Below are 24,377 nucleotides of genomic sequence, written 5' to 3'. Positions count from 1 at the left end.
TCCGATTAGCTCTCCACCACCCTTCAGATCCCCTCTTGCTGGCCTTGTGGTCATATAGGAATCAGCCAGGTTCGCGAGATTTGGCAGACTGGAAAATGAAGAAAAAAACAAGGAATTGCCACCTTTTGGAGAAGACTCTCTCTGCCCACCACCCAAAACTTCCAGGTGGCTTTTCACAGCCACCTGTGCTTGGGTGACAAAGTTGTTTGCCTTCCCAGAACAGTTCCAGTTGTGGAACTCAGTTGCTATAGAAGTGATTTTGAATGTGGCCCGCAGCATGTGTGTGTGTTTGTGTGTATCAGACTCTGTCTGCACCCCATGAAGTACTTAGAAATTTCTTTCCCAGTTTTGCTAACTATTCCAATTGTTCAGCCAACTTGCTGAGTGGTTCTGATGCAGGAGGGCAGCTGGCCAAGTTCTACAAGGGGGTCTTCAGAGCAGTCCTGAGCAGGTGCCCCTACTGACTCTGTCCTCCCACACAAAAGGGGGGGGCTTCTCTTAAAGCTGCCTTGGAGTGGAGAGGAGGAGCCTCTCTGAAGATGAAAGGGGATGGAGGCTGAAGGCTTTCCTACCCAGGCCAGTCTACGGCAAAGGGATGTGCCTAGACTTTCAAATAAATGGAATGTAGGGTGGGGGGGGGGGGAAGAACACAAACTCTCAAGCCAGCAAGGCCATCTGGAGAAAAAAGCCCAGGGCAATGGCCCAGCTCCATATTACAACAAGGAGCAGCTGGGAAGGTAGTGTGTACAGAGCAGGAGGAAGAGAAAACCAAGCAATAGAGACCCTCAAGGAGTTCTAATGGCTGGCTGCCTACTTAGAGGTGGCCCCTACAATACCACATGGCCCCCAAGGCAGTTATTTGAGTCCTCTTGGCCTACATGGGCCTTTGCTTCAGCACCGAGTGTCAGTTCTTGAACTAGAGATAGGGGCGATGGGTCAGTAGCCTCTTTAGATGTCCCAGTGTCTGGGCTGGGATAGCTTCATGCAAAGGCAGCTGGCTTTATATTGCTTTCCATAGAACATAAAGAGGGGGGACCCAATCTGATGACCCCTTTTGTCTTCTGCAGAGAGACCCAACCTGATCCAGACATGGGGGGGGGAGGCTCCCATTGCCAGGCTTCTGAGTCTGCCCTTCTGCTGAGCTGGGGCCGGAGGAGGTGTCTCCTGCTTCAGGCCTCCAAGACAGCCAGGAAAGGCTCTACTCTCTTCCTGGGCTGGACTTTGGCCCTGGTGAGTGGAAGCATCCACTGAACGCCTCCTGAGGGGAACAAAGTAGCTAAACATCTGGATCAAATAACGGCCGCCTTGCATTCCAGACTGTCTTATGCAAGCATTTTCTTGTTAGTGGAGAGATGATCAGGCCAGACACGCCAGCCAGCTGGGGGCCTCTCTTCCTCTGCAGCTCCCAGCCAGGCTGCACCTCGGCTCCTGGTCCCTCTTGCCAAGGCCTTCCGGAGTGGATAGTTGGTTCCAGATTTCCTTGCTTGGGAATCCCTTGCAGGCAGTCCCCCCTCCCTGCCAAACTAGAGAGTAACCCCCTTCAATGCTGCCTCTGCTCCAACAACAAAATGTGTCTCTAATGGTTGCAGGATTCCCTGGGGTTAAGTCTTCTTTGAAAAAGAGCTCCATCATTTGCACACATTTCCCTTCATCCAGACATGGCAGTCCTCACCCAGCCCCCAGTCACAACTGCAGCAGCTCCCCTGCTTTTCCTTCCACCCTCTGAAAACAGGGTGCTTGACAGGCCCTCCTTTCCACCAGACCCCCAGAAACCAGGAGTTGAGCAGAGGCTCACCAGCCTCTTGTCCTGGGGTCTTCAGAGGAGAGCCCTCCCAGAGATTTGTAAAGTCAAACTTAAAGTAACTTCCTCACAAGTGGAGTGATTTTTCTCCTCCTGATGGGAGGAAAGGGTGGCTGAGAGAGCAGCTCTCTTGCCTGAGTGCTGCCTCCGTGACCTGAGCTGGACTCTCTTCCTCATGAGTAATAATAATAATAATAATAATAATAATGTTGGAAGGGAGGTTATCTAGTCCAACCCCCTGACCAGGCAGGAAACCCTCTACCATTTCAGACAAATGACTGTCCAGTCTCTTTTAAAGTGATGGGGCTGCTCTGCGTTAACTTCCTCCTTGGGCTGCACATTTTACCCTGATGGGCTGAGAGCAAAATGTCTCCTGGACTCTATATTCTGCTTGCCTCCCCTCGCCTGCTGCTGACACACAGGCCTGGAGATGACGCCCTCATGGGTCTGGGTGCTTTGAAACCGCAAGAGGCAGAGTGAAATCTATGTACAAGCAAGCGTTGATAGCCAAGGTCATGCTCTCGAGCTTCAAGGCTACTTGGAGGACTGATGGGTTAGCCCAGGCACCAAGGGTTAGGGTTAGGCATCCTTGCTGCAAATCACACTGGATCCTTGAGAGCCCCCCTTTCCCCTTCCACACACATTTACTGCACTTCAGGATGACAATGAAACAAAATTCCTTTTATGGTTTTTCCCAAGAAGAAAAGATTGAAAACATTTCTGACTGGGAGAGTTTTGGCTCTACAGACTTTGCACTTCTTCCCAGAAATGGACAGGCAGCAGTGAGCAGAAAACTTGTGTGGGAAGCTCCATTTGACCTGACTGGAAAAGCTGGCTGCCTTCTGCCCCTCGGGCCCAAGAGCAGAATCCCAGGAAGATCCGCAAGTTCAGGCAGGTGGAGCAGGGAATTCCAGCGTCCCTCCCAAGAGCAAAGGAAGGTCTGCGGAGGGGAGTCTTACTCACACAGCTTTATAAGATGTGTGTGTGGCTGTGGGGGGGGGGGGATGATTCTTTTAACAATGACCTTATCTACTCATACTCTTGGATCGGTTCTACTGACACAACAGGAAATTAAATGATATTTTTTGAATCCCTCTTCCCCTCCCAACAAAAGTGTTCTGTGCCAAAAGCAGACTTTTTACTAGGAAGGAGCTGTACTCCAGATGTTGGGCTTTCAGACTTTGTTAGGAGCAGCAGAAATGCTGTGGTTTCACTGCAAAGCCTGAGGGAGGGGGCAGAAGATGACCCAGGCTGTTACTGGCAACGTAGGATGGAGAAACAACAACCAAGGAGAGGAATAATTATTTCTTCTTTTAAATGGTTTTAGCATGGCTTGATTGTTGATATTCACGTGTAACTATTTGAAGATCTAAACATATTTGCAAATAGCTATTTATCATTGTAAAAGAACAACATTAATATCAGAATGACCACAAAGGGGAGAAAACTTCTGTCTTATGAAAATATTAGCAGTGCCAATGTAATTTTAAGCCCCAGATTGCTTCTGGGCTGTTGAAGAAAGAAAAGACAATGTGTAGACCAACTGAAAATAATAATGTAGAAATTTGATAAATAAAAAAATGAATAAAACAGAGGGGAAAGAGGTATAGAAAAGGCATGCTCTCAGTGCATTTTCACTTCCCTCGGTGTATTCATAGACCAGAGCCGAGCAGTTGCAATGACCGGCTGCGGACCACAGCAAAATAGCCCTCGCTTATTTCAATGGACCGCATTTGTTCGGGGGTCGCGGGGCGTCAAGGCGGTTCATTCAAGGGGCTCTGACGAGCATCCGCAGGCCCCCATTGCGCCCCCCTCTCCCAGGCAGCGACCGCCGAGGAGCACCGGAGGAGAGCCGGACCGCGGGGGGCGCTGCAGTGGCTCCCCCTTTGTTTATCTGACGGCCAGACCTTCGCCCGCCCCGCCCTCCGCACGCTGCCAAGGAGGCGGGCCAGCCCGCCCAGCCGCCAACAAACGCCCCCCGCGCCCTGCGGAGGGAGCCCCAGAGAGCGCAGACACCCCTGGCCGCCGGGCAGCGCCTCCGTGGCCGGGAGCTGCGCTCGCGCCTTCCCCGTCCCTTGCCCCGCATGGCTCCGTGGCGCGGCGCCGAGCTGCCTCCAGCGGCGGCCCCGGCGGGCCAGCAGTACTTCCGCTCGGACAGCAGCGACTCGGCCGCCTACATGCTGGGCAACCCGAGCGGTTCCGAGGGCGAGCCGCCCGTCCGGCCCGAGAAGCGCCGCCGCCGCAAGCGCTGCAGCCCGGTCTGGCTGGTCGTGGCCGCCATGGGCATCGTGGCGCTGCAGATCGCCTCGGCCACCGGCCTCTTCGTCTACTTCACCATGTCCATCGCCAAGGTAGGGCGGGCGGGGGGGGGGCGTTCCGGCCGGCCGTCGTCGAAACAAAGGCGCGCTGGCGGAGCCGGAGCGACCGCAGATCCCAGCCTTCGGGAGGAGGCCCCAGGGCGCCCCTTTGCCTGGCCCCGCGGCGGCGGCGGAGGAGGGGGCGGGAGGTTACGGGCTCTGGGCGAAAGTGCAGGGCGGCAGACGATAACAAGAACGGGAGGGGGGAGGGGAGCCCCAAAGGTTCCTTGGGCGGCGGGGCGGCGCATCTGGTCTCCCAGCAGCAGGAGAGGATGGTGCACAGGAGGAGGCGGCTTCGAGTTTCGGTTTTGTCCCGAGAGTTTCGGGGCATCCGTACTTGAGAAGCATTTAGAGTTACGACCTACAAGTCTTTATATGGCAAAAGGCGGAGGCCTGCCCCGAACGTCTTGCCAGAGCAACTGTGGCCTGTTAAGCATCTCTGGAAACGCGTTTGCCGAAGCACTCCGGGCTCTGCTGATCCCCCTCTCTCAAAGGCAGCCGGGTGTGGCCTGAGGACTAAGGGGGCAGAGACAGCCTGGACAATTCCTATTGGCTATTCAAGAGAGTCTATTCTATTGGCTTTCGAAAGCCAATAGAATAAAAGGGAGTAGCACAGCTAAGGAAAAGGGGGAAAAAATGGCGGACTGCGTTGTTTGGCGACCCCCGTGAAATGGTCGTTCGACCCCAAATGGGGTCCCGACCCACAGGTTGAGAACCACTGCTCTAGGCAGAGTAGAAGGTTGCCAGCTGAATGTGAACCAGCAGGGTGAGTGGATGTAAAAAAAAACAAGAAAAGGAAGAAAAGCACTGGTTTAATAGAGAAATATAATTTCTAATCACGTTAACTCGAACCCTTTGTGCACTCTGCCTTGGTTGGAGCCCCCTCCCCTCTGCTTGCAGACTGAGCAGGGAAGAGGGGTGATCAAGAATGGGGCAGAGAGAGGAAAGGATCCGGGATGTTCAGTGCTGAGAGAAAAAACGGTGCCTGGGAGTGGAGAGGAGGCCACAGGGAGGAGAACTAGACCTGCCAGAGAGGCATAATGACAACAGACGGAACTTACAGGGAAGCAGAATCCAAGTGAGTATTAGGAAAAAATCCTAATGATGTAAAAACCATTTGACTGGAACAGGGAGCCGAATGTGATGTGTTCCCTTTGCGGTATCTTTTCCTGCAGCCCATCTGCTCAGGATGCTCACAGTGGACCCTGCCCTGGCTGCCCCCATCCCCAATCTGTTCCGCCCCTCAGAGCTGACCAGAGGGCAAGTGAGCTGTGGCCAGGGGCCTGATGCCTCCAAGGGCAAAGATAAGGCGCAGGGGAGATTGTGGCTCATGGAGTGGCCTTCCTTTCACCTTCTCCAGTGATCTGCTCCTCCCCAGAACTTTGGCTGCTGGAAAGACCAGAGCTATGAGTTCCAGGACAAAAGTGTCTACAAGAGAGACTTGGCCTGGTCCTGTAGCAACACAAATCCTCCACCCTGGCTGGAGAAAGAGAGGGGAGAGTTTCTCCAGCTCCGCCAAGAGGGAGGATCTGAGCTGCTTCTGCCCATCTCTACTGGTCAATGCTGTGGGGAGTATTAGTTGGAGGGCTGTCGAGGGGCAGGGACAGCATTCACTGTAGCCTCTTTGTGGCTTTCCTGGCCAGGCTTGGAGGAATTGAGAGTGACACTCAGGGCCTCACTTCAGTCAGACGCTTGGCCCATAACATCAGATGGCCTGAATGGGGTTCCATGATTCTCAGAAGTGGCCATATTGGGACAAGAAGCCAGCCTTCCTCTTGAGTCGAGGAGATAGCAGATGGCCGCTGTGCTGGGCCCTCAAGGTGCTGCCCTGACTTGGAGGAAAACTTTCGATATAATAATTAACCTTGCTGGGAAAGGCACTTCCTTGTCACTTCTTGGAATCTGCCCTTAAAACTTTTACAGATCTGCCAAAACAGAAAGTTGCCCAGGGTTGGGGGGAGCTGCCATGTGCACCCCTTTCCCCTTGGCATTTGGGGCCTGCACTGTCACCCAGACCCCAGCTAGAAGGTCCTGCAAGGAAAGGCAGCTTCTAGAGTGGTTGCGCTGTGTACTAGTTTCGGAGGCCTTTTGCTCACAGTGTTTACAACGCTACTCTTGCAGGCCTTCTCTGCCCAGCCCTCAATCCTGCTATCGCTTGGGAGAAAGGGCTGGCAAGGGCTTTGCGTGCGTGTGCTTGTTTTGCGATGAGGGAAGGATGGGTGCGACCAAAGTTTCCTGAATTAAGCAACTTGCAGGCTTAGTTTGGCTTTCATTTTCTCTTAATTGCCATGCCAAATCTTTGAGATTGCAAAAACACACAGGGAGCCTGTGCTGCTAGGAAGGCCTCTTTGAAGTGCTCCTCGCAAGGTCTACGCAAAGCCCCCCCCCCCTCTGTCTCTGGAGCACTCAGAGCCTTTCTAGCCAGATAAGGGTGATGTTTCCCCCAGGCAGAACCAGGAACAGCATTTGTGGTTGGCTGTGGCTGGAGTGCTTCAGGGCACTTGGTAGTTAAACATGAGCCCTTCATCTGCAAAAGGAGTCAAACCATCCTGCAGTAGCGAAAAGGGGGGCATCTCCATGTGCCCCTCATCATTTGTGAGGGGAGGCTTTTTTTGAGCGAGCTTTTAGGGGGGGTCCTGTGGGAGCTCTAGCCCAGGATGCATGCTGACTGGCGTCCCCAAAGCCCAGCAGCAATTGTGTGTGCAGCCCTTTGTTTACAGCTAGTGCTGATTTCGCAAAACCTGACCCAGTTCCTGGTCTCAGGCTGGGTGCCCAGCATGCGGGCTAGAGTGAGTCATCATTGGGGCATCTGGGCTGAGTTTGCCTTTTCCAACTGCTGGGGGAGATTCATGGCAAGGGGAGGGAGGCCCCCAGGGGTCCTGTTCCCCCTGGAATATTGAAAAGCAATAGCAACAGCAAAGGTCTCTGCCATGTCCTTAAATGGGCATAGTCATAGCAAAGGTGGCAGGTCTGAATGGAGGCCGCCTGCCCGAGTGGGCAGAGCAGTGGGAAGCCCCCTTCCCCCAGCTGCTACTACCCCTTGGCATCCCTCACCTGACCCCTCCGCCTTTCCTTCTCAGCTCAAAGCCCAAACACAGGGCACCTCGGAGGAGCTGAGGTGCCTCCAGCTGCTCAACAGACTGCAGGAGCTCTCGGAGCTGGAGGAGCTGATGAGCAGCCAGCCGTGCTTCAGGCTGGCACTCGGCATCCAGGACTACGTTGCCATGGTGAGAGGCCTCTCCACGTTGCTGCTTCCTTTGGGATTCTGGAGCCCAAAATCCTGAGCTCAATCAAGTTCAGGTTGTGGGGCTGCAGGGAGGCCTGAGGGGAAACGGGGGGAGGGGTAGGCCAGTCCTCTCTGAAATATACCCAAGCAGCGTTTCGCCCTCTGGCCGCGCATCTTTCGCTCTGCCCTGTTTGTCGGTTTCTACCCACCTCTTGAATCCACAGCTTTGCTCAGGCAGGTCCGCCTTTATTAAAGGGCTTCTGCATGTTCCCCCCCCCGTCCACTTGGAGGCTGACCCCATGGGTGGGGGCGATCCAGAATGACCCCAGTTGAAGGGAGCGCTGGACCTACGCCTTAAGTCTCCTCATCTCATTCCTTTCCAGATTACTGAAAATGTCATCCGAAGGAGCACCCCAAGGGGTAGGTCTGCAAATGGGGAGCAAAGCAACTGGCCAGACCTGGAGGGGAGGGAGAACCTGCCAGGAGGCAGAGTAAGGAGCATGTTGTTTGCAGAGGGACCCCCAAGAGATGAGCAAGCAGCTCCCCTCCTTCTCTCATTCTGCCGCCTGTGCCCCTTCTTTCCTAGTCAGTGCCTCTCAGAATCAGAGGAACTCCAGCTGGCAGCTGGGCAGCCGGCCCTTGGCACATCTCACGCTCAGGAGGCCGAGCCCTTCCCAGCCAGGTGAGTCTGCAGACGGCTGGCCCTTTCCTTGGCTCAGTTGCTCACCAAGTGCTCCTTCGCGGTTGGTCCTTGCTGGCCCCCCTGGGCCTCTCCTTTGCCTGCCTCTCTACAGCCAGGCAAAAGATGAGCAGGCAGGCTCCCTTACTGCCAGGGGGAGGGGCAGCTGGGCCTCGTTTGAGCTTCTCCCAGAGAGGGGCTGGAGCAGGGCCTTGCTCAGCTCAAGAGGGAGGGAAGGAGGGCTGGCTGGGTGTGAGCTTTTGTCCTTGGAAAGCCTGTGAGGCTCCTAGGATTTTCTCAGCTCTTTGCCCTTGGTGTCCTCACAAACGCAGGCCCTCCCTCCCAGAAGCTCCAGGGTTGTGTATACATCCCCTCCACCACCTGGGGTGACTTTCTGGGTCTCTTCCCCAGGAGGCCTGGGACCAGTGTTCCAGGACCTGCAGCAGTCCTGCCAGCATCCCATCCGCCACTGGGCCAGCAGGACCATGCATGCCCACCTCCAGAACCTCACCTACCAGGACGGGCAGCTGCAGGTGAGCCAGGCAGGCAAGTACTACGTGTATGCCCAGATCTACTTCCGCTACCCTACTGAGGGGGGCGATGCCCGCTCCCTGGGCCACCAGCTGGTGCAGTGCATCAATCTCCAGAGTGTGTACGGGCAGACCATCCTCCTGCTGAAGGGCGTGGGTACCAAGTGCTGGCAACAGGATGCAGCCTATGGGCTCCATGCCCTTTACCAGGGAGGCCTCTTTGACCTCAAAGCCGGTGACAAGCTCTTTGTTTCCGTCTCGTCGCTGGACGTCAACTATGACGATGAGGCAGGGAGCTATTTTGGAGCCTTCCGCCTTGACGTGTGACGTTGGGGGAACCGCACCCAAGGGAGCCCTGGCGTTGGGCCTCATTACCCCCCCCCACGCAGAAGCACTGGAGGACACCCACGCTCCATATCACTGTTCCTTCTCCTGTTAGTGATAGTGACTAAGCTGCCCTGGAGGCAAAGGCGGCGGGGCGGCGGAATCTGCAGCCCTCCTGCTGCAAGAGACCCTCTTGCGTTCTGCAGACCCTGGGAAGCTGCTGGAGCCCCTTCAAAGACTCTTGTTTGCTGTGGGTCTCCACTGCACACCCTGCGCCATGGGGAGATGCTCCATTGTAGCCATGTCTCTGAAGCAGCCAGAAAGGTGACAGAGCTGAGCAAGCCGGCTGGCTGGCAACTACCAAGCTTCTGACTCTCCTGGATATGCCCCTGTGCCTTCTGCTGCAGAGTCCTCCTCTCCTCCTCTCCATGCGACCTCCTGCCCTCTCCACTGCCTCCCACCACTCCAGCTGAAAAATGGGGTTTCCTCCTGCCAGGGAGGACCACTTCTGGGCTCCCTCCTCCTGTGCCTCAAAACAAGCTGAGCTGCTCACACAGCAAGCGGCAATTCACAATTCTTATTTCCAGGGCAAGAATGTAGGTCAGTGTGTCTTCTGGGCAAACGAGCCCCGCTAGGGAGCCATGGGTGCACCTTCCCACTGCCTCTCCCCGCACACACTTTGGGTGTGACCCTGAATGGCATTAGCACTGAGGATACCCTAGCCAAAGCTGCCTGACCTGGAGCAACCAGAGCCTGTGCCAGCTGGGTGACCTGGGTGGCAGCCCAAGAATCTCCCTAGCCCTTCCTGGAGGGAAGTTGATCTTCGAGTCTGTGTCCTGGACCTTGGTGGGAAATGGCTTTTTTCCTTGGCTGGTTTTCTTGAGGGATTGCCCAGGTTGTGTTATATCAGGAGCTGCATCCAGAATAGCCAGGTTCCATCCAGCTTTTACTTGTGGCTCAGCATTTTGCATCCCCTCCCCATTGTCAGTGCACGGTTCAGTGTGCTGCATGCACCTAGGCTGTGGCTTAATTCGGTAGCCAGACTGTGGGGCGGAGGCAAAACAGCAGGCTGCCATTACGAACACTGAAAGGGTGGGCAAGTGCAATCCCCAGAGGCACAGTACAGGAGACACGTTTCTAACCCACGTTTGGACTGGGGCACCAGCCCTTGACTCGACCTCCTTGGCCACAGGGCCTCTTCTGGCTTCTCTGAAAGACAACGCCCACCCTAGGCTCTCAGCCACGAGTCACGGTAGCGTGGTGCGTGACCCTGGCCCAGCTGTCTGAATCCCAGTCCAGGTGGTCTTTCCCCTTTGGCCTCTTCCCCCCTTGCCCCTGTGCCCAAAGAGGGGGATGCCTCAAGGCAACAGGCTTTCAGGAGGCTGTTCCCTCAGGCAGCCCCAGGCCAGGCAAAGCCAGCAGTGCTGCTCCTGCAGCTGCCACCTTGTTCCTGGGCAGCTGCAAGAAGAGGCAGCAAACAGGAGACTGCCCGGAGATTCAGCTTGTTGGTTTGGGGTTATCTGGCACCACTTGGGAAGAGGCAGGAAAATGAGCCCCTGGATGCGATGCTCTGCTGCACATGCTCTAGACAGCCTGGAAGGGCTGCTGCAGCCCAAACCTGACCTTCCAGCCATCACCCTTCCATACCAATTTAGAGGGGTTCCTCCCCCCCGCCCCCCTCTGGGTTAGGCAAGAAGCAGCCACTGCCGGCTCAGTTAGATCGATTCTTTTACTCTGGCGTGGAACCTCCTTCCCAGCGCAGCTCCCCAACAAGGCTACAATCAGGCTCTCCTTCCCGAGGAAATTACTTTCCACAGATTATATAGTGCAATTAGTTATCTTGTAGAAAAAAAATAAAACATGATTATCGCTTGCTCCACACGGAGAACCTGAAGACAGCTCTGGATCCTCGGTAAAAAGAGGCAAAGGTCAGGTCCCTCGGGCCAACGTCCGTGGAGCAGAGGAAAGCCTCTGGCCCCTCCCGGGCTTCAGTTGAACAAGATCGAGTCTGGATCCTGGTTTGCCATTTGTGCCATGTGCTTCAATACGTCCTTCTTGGTAATAATCCCTAGCAACTTCCTGAAAAAAAGGGAGAAGCGACTGACCTCAGTGGAGAACCGGGGCTCCCTTCTGCCCCGTGATCAGTTCAGCCACAATGGGGCTTCCAACACGCCCGGAGAGGAGCCCCGTGTGGCCCCAGCGGATGGAGGGAGAGGCAACGGGGCCACCTTTCCACCCAGCCCAGAGAATTGCCTGCCTGGAGGCTCCCGGTCACTGGAGCTCCTTCCGGGCTGCTGGCGTCAGCAAGGGGGCCTTGACTGAGCCTGGGTGACAACTCGAGGCCTGGCAGAGGAGGAGCCCCCCGAGTCTTTCACATGGAGCATTTTTTAAAGAGCTGCCGTTCTGGGCTCCCCTGAATTCCTTGTCAGCTTTTTCAGCAGTGGGGAATTTTGCTATCAGCCATATATAATTTGTATACACAATATATTTTTTCATTACTGCTAGTGAATTGTCCTGTCTTTCGTTTTGAAGTCCTGAAGCAAACACCAAGAGCTTCCTAAAATCAGGAGGGGCCTGGCCAGCTAAAGTGCTTCCACTCCTTTATTGGATGTGCGACCTAACCCCTTATGCTCCGTTGGAGAAAGTCTCGGAATGGGGGCCCTTCACCGGATCCGGTGACACTATTGGTCCATTGCCCACCCCAATCTCTTGCGACTCTGGCATCCGTCATGCGAAGGCAGCTCTAACGCTGCAATGAATGCCCCAGAGAGAAAGACGGCCCTCCCATCCCTCTAAGCCGAGACAAGCAGGCCTGCAGTGGCCTAGCGCAAGGGAAGGAAGGTCAGCAGGGCCCCTTCTTACCCATTGTGTGTGACCAGGCACTGTCGCAGCCCAAGTTTTCGGAAAATGTCCACCACGATTTCCATGGGGGTTTGGTCTGTCACAGTGAAGGGGCTGAGGTCGAGAAGGCTCCGCAGCTTGAGAATGGGGGGGGAGCAGGGCGGCAGCGGGGGGCAGTGGTCCGTGAAATAAATAACCGAGCTGCTGACAATCCCTTCTTGCTTCTTCCGGGCACTTTCTGGGGTGGGGGAAGAGAGAGTCAGAACTGGAGGGGCAGCCCACACCCCACCTGGGAAATGGAGGTGGCCACACTCGGGCATTGCCAGGGTGTTTCTGGGCCTGCTCACCCATGGAGATGACCAGGTCTCGTCTAAGGACGAAGCCCACCAGGCGCTGAGACTCCCTGGACACCACCACAGGATAGCCACTATAGGTGGTCTCGCCGATGATGGTCTCCACGTCCTCCACCGTCATGCTGTCCTGCGTGAGGACGGTCAAGGCGGGGCCGCTGCGCCGGGGCCGCATGACATCCATGGCCAGGGTCTTGTGGCTGAACTCCTCCTTGGCCTCCAGAAAGGGGTAGCCATTCAGGCGGATGTGGGCATCATAGATGCCCTCCCGGCCGATGGCATCGGCTACCCACTTGCTGGTCATGGCAGCTGCCATCAGGGGCACGATGTACTCCAGCCCTCCCGTGAGCTCAAACATGATGACCACCAGGGAGACGGTCATGCGGGTCACTCCGCCTGCAAGAGCCAGAGGGACCCTTATCTCTTTACGGATCATTTCTTTTACCAGAAAGATTTAAAAACTACAGAAACACAGAAAAAGATTACAAAGGGATAAAAGCAAAGAATAATAAAAAAGGTAAGAAAAAGCTATCTAAAGAAGCTTCTTGGCCCCGGTTTCGAACCCAGCTGTTCCGTCTTCTGCCCTCACCCGCCTCACTGCCCGCTTCCCTCCTTCCCAGAAAGAGAATCAACACATCATGAAATCAGCAGGGAAGTCTCAGGAGGGTCTATTTCAATGAACAGCGACCGGGAGGGGCTTCAGTCGTCAGCCAGATCTGGCCAAAGCACTTCCAGTTGACCCTCAGGCTCACTGTCCCTGCTCTGAGCTTGAGCTCAATGGCCCACAACCATCATGCTGAAAAGCCTCTTTCAAGGCTCAGGCCTGGGGGGGGGAGGGAGTGGGGGAGCAGCCCTCCTTGTTCCCCCCCACGTGTACACTCGTCTAAAGGCAGCTGCCCCTTCTCGGTCACAATGCAACTCAAAGGCAGCTGGAAATGCCCAGGATGAATGGGCTCCCTCACTACTCACCCAGGCAGGCGGCAGCCCCCACCATGGCATAGAGGCCGGGCGTGATGCAGTCTGCGCCAGGACTGCACCAACCCTTGAAGATCCGCCAATCGGGATGGTGATAGGCCAGCTGCTCCATGCCCACGCCCAGTAACCGGCCCGCAATGGCCCCCACCGCCATGCTGGGGATGAAGAGGCCCGATGGCACCTGCAGGGGAAACTGGCATCAAGCGGCAGCCTCACCTCTTCCCAGGGGAAGAGGCTGCCCAGGCCTGCGCAGACGGGCCCTCGGGAAGGCTGGGAGAGCCCGTCTCCTCCGGCCCCAGTTGGGCCACCGGATCAAGCGGCAGGAGGCCTCAACCTACAACCACAATCAGAACTGAAATTTCCATTGTAAGCCCTTATAGTCGTAAGTCCGGTTGGACCTGATGTAGTGACAATTTTTACAGTGGTCATTACTGAATCATAGTATTCATTAAGTGAATCCAGCTCCCCCGATGGGTGCTTTATGCCAGAAAGCAGCAAAACAGGCTGTAAATCGCCACAGGATGCGGCAACTGGGCATAAATGTGGGGCCCCCAAACTGAAATCATGCTACTGCGGCCGTGCTGCGGCAGGTGTGCTTGTGACTACAGGTCATAGGTCACTTTTTACGAGGCAGTCATAACTCTGAATTGTTGTTAAACAGTCACAAGTCAAAGGCTACCTGCACGTCAGACTATTTCTGACCTCCAACCCCAAGACAGCCAAAAGCCTCAGGGCTCAGGAGGGAGATTGTGGCAGGGCCCAGGGCCCCAACCGGCTTCTCCTGGCTTCATGCTCAGCAGCTCCCTCGCCCGTCCCCACCCTTCTCCAATCTCGAGGGGCTGCAGGCTCCCCCACCTTCATGCCGAAGGTGAAGATGGTGATGAAGATCTTCAGCAGGAGAGCCAGCATCAGCTGCCATGAGGCTATGTGGATGCCTGGCCCAGCAGCCCGGTCAGGCAGATCATCCCCCTGGGTGCTGTTGGGGGCACTGAGGTAGTCACAGAGCTGGGAGGAGTCCAGGAGGCTGCAATCGTTGAAGAGCTCCGAGATCAGCTCGCTGGTGCTCATGCGGGTGTACTTGTTCGGAAAGGCTAGCAGGGCGGTCAGGGCCGTGACCACCAGCACCTCCAGTACCGGGTACCGGCCCAGCTTGGTGGTCTTGCGCCGCCTGCACCAGGCAATGTTGCTGCGGATGAAGAAGGCCCCCCAGAGCCCCCCAAAGATGCCCAGCAGGATGAAAGGCACCAGCTCCAGGAGATGCCAGGGGCTGTGGAACTCCACGTAGAAGAGCACCAGGCGGCTGTTGCCAAATGGGTTGATGGAGCGCAGGGTGAAGGCTGCCACCAGCGCAGCAAAGAAGGAGCGCCAGAGGGTCTTTAGTGGGAAGTAGTAGCTCACCTGCAGAAAAGAGAGGGAAGGGGCCAACTCAGCTGCCCGCTCACAGCCCAAGGACTGTCTGAACAGGGGCAGTTCTCGGAGCAAGGCCCCAGGGGGTGTACTTACCTCTTCCAGACTGAACAGGACACCTCCAATGGGGGCCCCGAAGGCCACTGACACGCCGGCGGCCGCAGCAGCCGACAAGACCTGTACGGAGAACAGTCGTCAGCAGAGCCATGGGTGCAAAAGAGGCCAGAAGCAGCCCCCAATTCATCTCTCAGCAGTCTTGGAGCAAGATGCGGGCAGCTCACGACTATTCCCATGTCCATGCCAGGCCTACACCAAATGGCAGCCCACCCCAGAGCTTACTTCCCGGCGCTTGGCCTCATTCTTCCGATACTTGGTGAAGAGGTGGCAAAGGATGTTGCCGCAGCAGCAGGCCACGTGAACCAGGGGACCTTCCTTGCCCAGGCTCAGGCCCGAGGAAACGGCCAGCACCAGGGTGACGGTCTTGATGAGCAGCGTCCATTTACCCAGGTAGCCTCGGATGATGAAGCCACTGAGAATAGTTTTGATCTGGAAGGCAAAAAGGCTTCCGTGGATGGCAGCCTTTGGCCCATCGACTCCCTTGGCCAACCCCGAGTGCAGGAGCGCTTGGGAAAGCAATGCAGCTCTGGGAAGGAAGGAGGGGCGTCATGAGAAGTGGGGGCTATGAAAGAGGGCAGAGGCCCTGGGAGGATCCAGAGCCCCCAGCCTCACCGGCACGAGTGGACTCACCTCTGGGATCCCCGAGCCGCAGGCGTAGGGAGCAAAGCCCCGGACGAGCAACACAGCCAGGAAGGAGAAGAGCACCGCCCAGAGGATGTAGAGGAAGTAGTTGAGGACGTAACTCAGGGCTCCCTGTCAGGGCGAGAAGTGGGAGGGCGGACCATGAGGCACACTGGACTCACCTGCAGGGCTGGCTTGCTACCTGGTGAAACAGGTTCCCCCCGACACGTACCCCTTCCTCTCTGCCAGTCAGCAGTTGCGCCCAGGTCCTCCACTCAGGGCACTTGTCCCTGTTCTCGAAGGTGATGTGAGTCGAGTTCCAGCAGCAGTGCTCGTGGTTGTACCAGAAGCCTTGCAGGCAGACCCCCTCCTTCAGGTCCGTCATCCAGTGGGCAGTGATGTCAATCAGGCCGGCCAGCAGCCCTGTGGGCAGAGAAGGTCACCATGGGAGGGGAGGGGCTTGACTGAGACCCCGGGTCCGCCCAACAGCTCCGGCCCCTCACCTGCCCACAAGCCGATGAGCAGCATCAACAGCCATCCTGAGAAAGCGTCACTGACGCTGCGCACCAAGGCCCAGGTGGACTCCTTGCTCTTATTGGCGATCTGGGGAAGGGGAGGCGTTTAGAGCAGGCTTCCTCACCACCCCCACAGGGAGCCCACATTCCCCCTAGGTGCAATGCAGAGCAGAGCAGAGCAGGGGCCGCCTTCTCCTCCCTCCCTGGTCAGCCCAGCACATTCCTCCTAAGCGCTTGTGATCACCGCCAGGGAGAGATCAGTCTTTTCCCAGTTCTGATTCCAGGCCACCCTGTTCCCCTTGAAATAGAATGTTTGCACAAAGCCCTTGCCCACCCATTTTGCCGGCCCTCCCGCTGGCCACAGCCCTATCCCAGAAGAAGCCCGACTGACCTCTCGGTGCCGGTCACGGTCCCGAGACTTCTCGCGCACCCAGTCGATGGTGTTGAAGTCTTCGTAGGTTCCCACACCTGGGAGTGGCTCCTGCAGAAAGTCCATCACCTGCCTCGGCCCGTTCATCCCACCTCCACTATACGAGGAGAAACCTGCAAGGGGTCAAGAGACGCCACCTCGCTTTCCTTCCAACTGCCACAGGATGGAATGCAAAGTCCCCGGAAAACAAAGGTGTCTGCTGAGGAGCCAAGTTAATCTTTAAGCAGCTTCAGGGAAGAGGAAGGAGGGGCAGTAAAATGGCTGCAGAAAAGCTCTGAGCCCCTGGCTGAACTTAGAGGCAAGACCAATTTTGTTTGTTAAAATACGTTCTGGTTGCTGACAGCTCCTTGTCCCCAAGCTGCCTCCTCTCTGCTGCCTGCTAAATGCCAGCTTTCTTTTTTGCTGCAGCTCACAGACCCTAAGAAGACCTCAGGGGGCTTTGAGGAAGAGCTTCAGGATCTCGGCAGGTAACAGACACCAAGACGTGGCTCCCACCAGAGGTGACAGGACGCCCGTGTTGATGCAGGCATTTTCCCTCTACAGACATTTGCCACACTCCTTGCTAAAGCTCAGTCCCCCTCTAGTGGGCAGGAAAAGGTCATTGGGTTGGATGGACACACTGCCTTTCTTCCTTGGCTTGCTGGGTGCAGAAAACCTGACCCTATATCTGTCAGATGGGATCCGGGTGCCAGTCAGCTCACCTCTGCTTCTGTGGATTTGTACAGAGGATCAGAGCCAAACTCAGGCACCAGGTTTCTGCTCCCAGTGTGCCAGGTATAGTCTGAAAGCTCAGCCTTCGTCATCTTAATCAATCCAATGGAAAGCCTCTCTCCACTTGTTCATAAAATCTAGAGAATTCCCACTAGTTTGGGATCAGCTGTCTGGGAAAGTAGAGGAACTGCTGGGACCTCCTGTTCATCTCTCAGTGCAGTACTCTGGATGGCTTTGAGGAAACTGGGAGCCATGACGGGAGGAGCAAAGCTGTGGATAGCCCCGGTGCCAATCACTCTGGTGTAATGTAGGAAAGCTCTACTGCAAGCTATGATGCCATAAATATCCCAGCACAGATGATAATTTGGTGACCTCCTGCCTAAATGTCTGCCCAAGGGAAGCCTGCTGTCCTTGTAACTGGAACCCCTGGAACACCCGACCCCTCCCCAAACATCCCCAACTCTTTCCTATTCAGGCAAGCGTGTGAGGCCGTGTCTCCTGCGACTCTGTTCCACTGGGTCAGCATTCAATGTGGACTGCAAAGGTTTCCCCAATGGCCGGCTGGTCTCTCCTCCGTTCCGCACGGCAACTGTGCCTTGGCTGATCCAGGGGAGCCACAGGGCATCAGTGGAAGAAACACAAAGAAGCATCGCCGGCTGGCTCAGGTTACCTTCTGCCGACTCTCCGTCCAGAGGAGGGACGTCATCCGCCATGGAGAAATCCAGCATTCCCTCTGCAACCTCCACCAGCTCTTCATCGCTGCTGCTCCCCTGCCGGAAACCCGTAGGATTCATGGCCGAAGGGTACCACACCTGCAACGGGGAGCAGGGGTCACTTCTGCTGAGGTGGCCCTACCGAGACCCTGAGCCCCGCACCGTCGGGTCGGGCCCCTGGCCTGTCTCTCCCAGCAGCCAGTTCTCTCGCCAACCGCCCCAGGAAGGCCACAAGTGCCCCAGCAAGGCCCAGGACTCCGTTGGCCCAGCCCACTTTGAAGGTTAGCCATGCTGGTCACCATCCAGAGGAAGCCCAGGTTGCATCAGGAACCCAAAGAGCCTTTTGCCCGTTCCATTGGGTGGCCTCTATTCTGTTATTTGGGGAAGAGCCTCTCCGTGGCCACTTTAGCCACACCAGGCACCATCACTTCCCCTCTCGTGGGCCTCCCTTCTGGAGTCCCAGTCCCAAGGGGAGATTTCTAAGACACAACACCTGAGAAATCTCCACCCAAAGGCCCCCCCCCCATTGCATTCGTGGCCCACCAGGCAAGAGGAGAAAGTCAAGGTGCTCTGTGTTTGGGAGGCATTTAAAAGCTGTCTGTGGAAGCTCAGGAAGCATCTTGAGGGAGGCTTATCTAAGGTCACAGAGACAAGCTGGGGGGGGGGGGGAGACACCTGCCAGGTGGTTCCCTCATTGACAAGAGCTGCAGTGTGAAGCATGAGTGAGGCAGTCAGGTGAGCAGGCTGGAAAGCCAAACAGCTCCCCCACCTCTCCTTCCCCCCAGCCTCCAGCCCAGCTCAACACATTCCCTCCCCCCTCCCTCCTTTTGGAAATGCCTGCCACATTCTGGGCCAAAGATTAAGCAAGGCTGCCCCATGTGGTCGATTTCAGGCCCAAGAAGGAAGCAGGATGGGGGGGGAGGGCTCCCAGATAGGGCTCCCTATAATGCACACAATATGTGTCACCCCCCAAGTGCAGAGGAGGGGACTGGCCAGCAGAGACCTGGCACCAGACAATCTGTGTGGCTTCACAAAACAGCTGCCTCTTGACAAATGCTTTGCCAAAGCTCACCAAGGAGACAACCACAGACCTGAGGGCAGCTATGAAGCAAGGAGGAGGAAGCAGACAGCCATCGTGTCCACCTCTCCTGGCTTGGCTGGACAACAGGTCAGCACCCACTTTAGCCAAAATACTCCAGCTGTGGCTCTCTTTGCAGAGAGAGCGTTTGGGACTTAGAGGGGGAGTTTCACAGGAAATAACTATTTCATCACAGTGGAGGGTGGATGTTGCCCTGGCTGCTTACGGGGCATAAACAAGCAAAGCCTACAACGGGGAGAGCTCTTGGAGCTGGGCTGTTTTCTTGCAGACATTTCACTGCCAAACTAGGACTGAAGAGGTCCTCCTTCCTCAGGGAAGCGCCCCTCTCCCCCTCTGCCCTACTGGGCTCCAGACTCCCCCTCTAACTTGCTTCAAGGGCCAACTCACACAATTGCCTTGATCAGCAATGACTTGGCAGCCGAACACTCAAACCTTTGCACTCCCAAAGCAATTTCACAATAGGGATGTTCCACCAAGAGCACTTGGTCGGAAGTAGTTCACCCACTGGTCCAGCTACCCAAACAGCTGCAATGCTTCTGGAGCACTTATGTGAACAGATTTTGAAACAGACAGCAATTATATACTGACCTATTTATCTAGGAAAGTTGAGCCAAAAAATCAGAATTTTGGGTCAGAATCCTTTTCAAGATTTGGACCTGCTGAGCTTAAGAAGGCATGGAGAGAGGGGAATGGGTGGCTCAAGGAGAAGCTGGATGGAGAGCATCAGAGGCCACCAAGTGAGAAGCTTTCATCTGATCAAAGCAACCGAGGCAAGCAAGGGCTGAGAAGGAGAAGTCAGGGACCTGTTTCTGAACTGGGTGAGCCCCTAGCCAGCTGTGCAGAATCAGGAGCAGGACAGGCCTTAAGGCAGTTGTGGAGGTCTTCTCTTGCTCCGTCTACCAACCCAGAGCAGCAAAAGTCACAAGTGCCAGGGACCCAGGCCGCATCCAGCTCTTGCTGTGAGCTATAGCTATCTGACCAGGTGCTTAGGAGCCCAAGGCTATGGCAAAACACGGTGCCCATGAGTTTGGCTTAAAGTCATAGGCAAAGTACACAGCTCCACTACCTGCTTTTTCTGGGTGGGGCATGCCTTGCAAGATCACTTTCGAGAAAGGCTGCCCAGTCTTGAAGACAAGGCTTGGCTTTCTCTCCTCAAAGCTTTCTGATCTCTCTAACCGAGTCCAAGTGACTCCCAATATGCATCACTGTCATAGTCCAAGCAGAGCTTAATGCCTGGTCTCATCAAATCACATTAAAACAGCAGGTAATCTCAATATCACATGTCCACATAGGTCACCGTGCTGGCCATTTACAAGCACTCTGGATCCGAGCACACAACCGGAGCCAAACTATCCAAGGGCAAAGCAGACATAAATCCAATGGCATATTTTGGCCTGCAGAAAGGTCTGTTCTTGTGGCCAGGGAAAAGCAGCTGGGCCCTCAAACAGCTCTGATCCAAGCATATTCACGTCTGAAGAACAGTTAGCCTAAAAAGTTTCCACAGAAAGGAGCAGTTTGGTTTCCAGGGAAGGGACTGAGAAAGCAGAACAGAAAGTGCATTTTCCTTGAAAATGTCTGGTTCCCCTTCCAAGAACCAGAAGAACTGACTTCCTTCCTCCATGCTGAGCAAGGCCAAATCTGCATTGCAGTCGGTCCCATTTGAGTCAACATGGATCGGCAGAGACTTTGCAACATTTGCTTCCCTTGTCCAAATATTTCTGAACAGAAGGCACAAGTTGCCTACATCTGTTCAGGGAGGTTTGACCTTTGACATCCCTGCAAGGGCACAGGAGACAGATGTCAGTACATCATCTGGACCTGGCCAGGCTTATGGACTTCCCAGGAAGAAAAGTAAACACAAACTGCACCAGAAAATCTTGAGCAATCAAGTCTGTGGAGAAAAGTGGATTCTCTGTTTTGTGTGCAAGATGCCAATTAGGCTCCTCCGTAGTCAGAAGTTCAGCGCTACTCCCTTCTATTCCCTTCTCCCTTGGAGGGACAAATTGAGAACAGCTGCTGGGAGGGAGAAGCACAACAGCTCAGGGCCTGCTGTTCTGCCACTGTCAACAGTGGCCAAGGGAACTGCCAGACTGAGCGGACCCTGGAATCGGGACCATGTTCTGGGCCCCAGCAGGCCTTTGATTTTCTGACCACACAACCCTGCACCACTTGGCAAACTGAGCTGGAAATAGTTGGATCTCAAAAGCACTGATCAAGGCAGCTCCTCATTCCCAAATGCCATCACCAGCAGTGGCCAGAGGGGTGGAGGTGGGGAGGAAAAGAGAACTTCACATGGATTTCAGATGGACACCAGGGATTCCCTGCTGAACGGTCCAAAGCTACCTGGCCAGCAATTTGGGTCCACTCTGATCCAGGGGGCCAAGAGCGACGGCAGGGAAAGTCAGTCTATCTCTCCAGTAACTGCCATCCAGAGACTCTGATGCCTCCAACTCTCCCTGGAGCCAAGTGGATGGGAACCCTACAGGCTGCTGGCAATTTGGAGAGGCAGCACTTCTTTCTCCTCACCTTAAATCCCTGGGGACAATTCTAATGTTCCCAAGCTGCAAGAAGAGGCATCTTCCCCTGCCTGGGCCATTTGTCCCAGCAGGGAGGCCGCTCCTCCCCTCTGGGCTGGTCAGGGCCCAGGTGGCACAGAAGCTCCGATGCTGATCCCGGGATCGGGCCCCAGGCACCCTCGCGCCGGCCGGTCCGGACTCGGGAAGGCTCCCTGGAACAGCCCCTCCCCGTCACGGCGCCTCCTCCTCCTCCGGTCTTAGGGTCGCGGCGGTCAAGCTCTGCCCCAGCTGCGGGGGTTCCAGAAAACAAGCCGCCCAGAGCGGTCATTAAGAGCCCGCATTTCGCTCAGGGCAACAAGGCAGGAAATAAGCCCAGCCTGGCCGCCCGCTCAAGCGAAGCCCCGCAGAGCGGCCGTCCGGCCAGAAGCTGCTTCGCTCTCTGCTCTTTACAAACGGCAAGGCGGGGCCGCGGAGCCACCGGCGGGGCCGGCAGAGAGCCGGGCAGGCCGTTCGCTGCGGTGCCCGGGAGGAGGAGGGGGCGGCGGCTCCCTCCTTCCTGCCTTCAGGCTCAGAGACGCGGCTCTCCGCCCGCAGCCCCGGGAAGCAGCGGGCAGCCCCCAACCCCCCTGCCACGAGGCCGCTCCCGGGCACACAACGCGGGACCCACGCGGGGCGAAAGGGAAACGCGGCGCCGCTTCGCCGCCTCGCAGCCCATGGAAGGTCTCCTCCCCCAGGCGGACGGTCGGGCGGGGGACCGGAGCGTGGGAGGGTTCCCGACACGGCCCTCGGCCCTCGCCCCTCACCTGCGCGGCGCCGGGAGGGCTCCTCCGCCTCCGCCTCCTCCTCCTCTCAGCGGGCGGGCGGCCACCGGCCGGGCAAGGGCGGCGCCATTCGGACACGCGGGGCGGGGCAAGTCATGTGACTCCGGGAACAGCCCTCTCCCGGGCGGCCGCGGAGCAAGGGGCGGGTCTTTCCAGTGCGCAGGTTGGAGGGAGGGGCCGGCCACGGAGTCGCCATGTTTGTCTCGGGCGCTGCCCAGCTGCGTGCCGGCGCCTCCTCCCGGCTGCTCTGGAGGTTGCTTCTAGGCGGGACCCAGCGGCGTCCCCAACGCGGCGCCCTCCGGACGGATCGCCCAGCCGCCCGCTTCGGTCCGTGGCCGGCTGGGGCTCTCTAGGAGGAAAGTCAAGGAAAGCCGGGAGCCCGAGGCCGGTGGGCGCCTTCCCCCAGCCGCCGTTGGGGCCGCCGCCGTTTCTCGCCCGTCTCGCAAAGCCGGTTCCTGCAGGACCCTCGGCGGGCGCTCGAGGCTCCCCCGGGGAAACGATGCTCGGCGCCGGGAGGGGCTGTTGTTCGCGGCGGCTTAAACGGGAGCGCGCGGGGCAATTCATGGGCGCGATTCTTGGTGTGCTCCGCCTTGCAGGAGAAATCTCTTTTTTCCATTTTATTACAATCGAAGTGCCCTGGAGATGGGCGGGGGGCGGCGGGGGGGGACCCGTCGCTCTCTGCCCCGAAGGTCTCTCGCAAGAGTTGCTGCTTTGAGAAACTCTCCGGGTTTGTCCCCTGCAGGTTCCGCTAAAGTTAAAATCCGGGCACGGAACCTGCGCAGCGTAGACGAATGAAACGCTATTGTTCAACGGGCACCCGGTAGGGCAGTGTTTCTCAACCTTGACAATTTTAAGGCATGTGGACTTCAACTCCCAGAATTCCACAGCTGGCTGGGAGTTGAAGTCCACATGCCTTAAAATTGTCAAGGTTGAGAAACACTGCGGTAGGGCTCGGTCTACCCACGGGGAGGCTTAGCAGAGGTTAAAGTAACAAATGCTACGTAAGGGAACAACTCAGAAACCATCGAGTAATCCACTTCACAAATGTCTAACGGCTCAGACGCCACTTTTACTCGATCCTTTCTGCCATTCCCAGGCTAAAAGGAAGGGGGTGAGGCTGCTCTTTCACCGTGGCCAGCTCATCTAAAGGGTCACCCTCGGAGAGGAGGATAAAATCATGACCATGACACCAGCACCCCGGGTGAATCTACACGGCTTTGCTATGTTTGGGCCCCGGGGGGGAGGGGAGAGGAGAGGAACTCTGGCTCAGAGAGAGCAGGAGGGTTGCGGAGTTTCACTTTCCCTCCAACAGGATCTTTGTCATCCTGAAACTCTCCACGGAACCAAAAGAGGAGCCCCCTGCCCCTCCCCCCATTATCCCAAAAGAGCCTTGTGATGCAGGTCAGCTGAGAGAGTCCCGAGGCTTTCTCCCTCTGGACTCCTGGATGCCACACCAGTTCAGGCACTCCTGTTTTGCTCAGAGGACTGGAGGGCAGTGAGTCATCATTTCCCACCACTTTTCTCTTTTAAGACAGGACAACAGTGACCCCTGGGCAGTTTTGTTCTGTGGCTGGGGTTTGTCACAGAAGGCCTGCTCACTGCCTCTTGCAACTTCCTGGCGATCTCGGGATCTGACATGTCTTTTTCTCACACTTTGGATGTTTCCAAAGAGATTTCTCATTTGTTTTTTAAAAATCCATTTTTTTTCCTGGTCCTAGGGGTCTGTTATGACTACAGACTGAGCCTGGGGCCAGCAGGAGCCTTTTTACCAGAGGCAGAGGGCAAAGTACCTGAATGGATTATTCCTTAGATCTCCTTGAAAGCCATTCTTTGCTTGAACGGGAGGGAGAAAACTCTACAGAGAGGTCTCTGTGGGGCTAGCCACCTCAATGTCTGGATGCTGACTAGGGACTTCCCTCCCCCAGCAGAAAGGAATTTGGGGGTGCTCCCTCCGCCTGGGTTTGTGTTCACCTTCCCAGTTCTCAGCAGGAAAACTGGGCAATCCAGGATTTAGAGAAGAGCTGGTTCTTCCCCAGGATGCTACAAGTGTCAGCCATGGGCTTCTCCCTTTGGCAGTGGCTCCGTGCAGCCCCGGGGCGGGTGGGAGGTTTCGCCCGCGAGGAGGTGGTGTTCTGGGGCTTGGCCTCTTGCAGTCTTCAGCCTAGAACTTTCTAAGGAAGGGAGTCAGGGGCGACGCTCCAGGCAACTGCCTCCTCCTTCCTCTGCAGCTCACCTGCAAACCGATTCTAAGCTACCGTCTCTTGAGGCTGAAGCCACTGAGGCCGGGCGCGAAGGACCTCGGCCACCTTCTTCCTCGCGGCCGGGCCCCCTCCCCTCTCTCCGT

General features: G+C 56.4%; 2 protein-coding genes across 4 annotated transcripts; one reads left to right on the top strand and one right to left on the bottom strand.

The window, feature by feature from the left end:
- Nucleotides 1–3,730: 3,730 nt before the first annotated feature.
- On the top strand, nt 3,731–11,421 carry LOC120313226 (tumor necrosis factor ligand superfamily member 10-like). Its single transcript, XM_039354907.1, has 5 exons — nt 3,731–4,152; nt 7,239–7,385; nt 7,768–7,804; nt 7,971–8,066; nt 8,475–11,421. The coding sequence occupies exons 1-5, from the start codon at nt 3,886–3,888 to the stop codon at nt 8,918–8,920; spliced, it is 993 nt and encodes a 330-aa protein (XP_039210841.1). The 5' UTR covers nt 3,731–3,885; the 3' UTR covers nt 8,921–11,421.
- CLCN5 (chloride voltage-gated channel 5) lies at nt 10,629–22,842 on the bottom strand. Of its 3 annotated transcripts, XM_039354906.1 has the most exons (14): nt 22,016–22,842; nt 21,223–21,500; nt 17,555–17,696; nt 16,135–16,286; nt 15,732–15,831; nt 15,461–15,651; nt 15,238–15,360; nt 14,830–15,036; nt 14,587–14,667; nt 13,939–14,481; nt 13,078–13,264; nt 12,106–12,504; nt 11,780–11,996; nt 10,629–10,996 (listed from the first exon to the last, which is right to left on the bottom strand). In XM_039354906.1, exons 3-14 carry the CDS (start codon nt 17,676–17,678, stop codon nt 10,906–10,908), a joined length of 2,415 nt encoding a protein of 804 aa, XP_039210840.1. In that variant the 5' UTR covers nt 17,679–17,696; nt 21,223–21,500; nt 22,016–22,842; the 3' UTR covers nt 10,629–10,905. The 3 variants fall into 3 exon arrangements, with proteins under 3 accessions (XP_039210840.1, XP_039210838.1, XP_039210839.1); XM_039354904.1 differs by lacking the exon at nt 21,223–21,500; XM_039354905.1 differs by lacking the exon at nt 22,016–22,842 and having other exon boundaries at nt 21,223–21,920.
- Between the last annotated feature and the right edge of the window lie 1,535 nt (nt 22,843–24,377).

Source organism: Crotalus tigris, unplaced genomic scaffold (assembly GCF_016545835.1).
Source record: "Crotalus tigris isolate CLP2741 ecotype Arizona unplaced genomic scaffold, ASM1654583v1 scf7180000018585.330925593:3314079, whole genome shotgun sequence".
Classification (NCBI taxonomy): Eukaryota; Metazoa; Chordata; class Lepidosauria; order Squamata; family Viperidae; genus Crotalus; species Crotalus tigris.
Note: the sequence above shows the minus strand (reverse complement) of the source record. Positions and strands in the feature narration are given on the sequence as shown.

What these genes read in the sequence shown, in the direction of transcription:
- LOC120313226 (XM_039354907.1), top strand. Translation starts at nt 3,886, where the DNA reads ATGGCTCCGTGGCGCGGCGCCGAGCTGCCTCCAGCGGCGGCCCCGGCG. An exon ending in TCCAGGACTACGTTGCCATG is followed by an intron (nt 7,386 to 7,767) that starts GTGAGAGGCCTC and finishes ATTCCTTTCCAG; the next exon opens with ATTACTGAAAATGTCATCCG. An exon ending in GCCGAGCCCTTCCCAGCCAG is followed by an intron (nt 8,067 to 8,474) that starts GTGAGTCTGCAG and finishes TCTCTTCCCCAG; the next exon opens with GAGGCCTGGGACCAGTGTTC.
- CLCN5 (XM_039354906.1), bottom strand. Translation starts at nt 17,678, where the DNA reads ATGAATCCTACGGGTTTCCGGCAGGGGAGCAGCAGCGATGAAGAGCTG. An exon ending in GCTCATCGGCTTGTGGGCAG is followed by an intron (nt 15,652 to 15,731) that starts GTGAGGGGCCGG and finishes CTCTGCCCACAG; the next exon opens with GGCTGCTGGCCGGCCTGATT. An exon ending in TCTTCACCTTCGGCATGAAG is followed by an intron (nt 13,265 to 13,938) that starts GTGGGGGAGCCT and finishes TTTCCCCTGCAG; the next exon opens with GTGCCATCGGGCCTCTTCAT.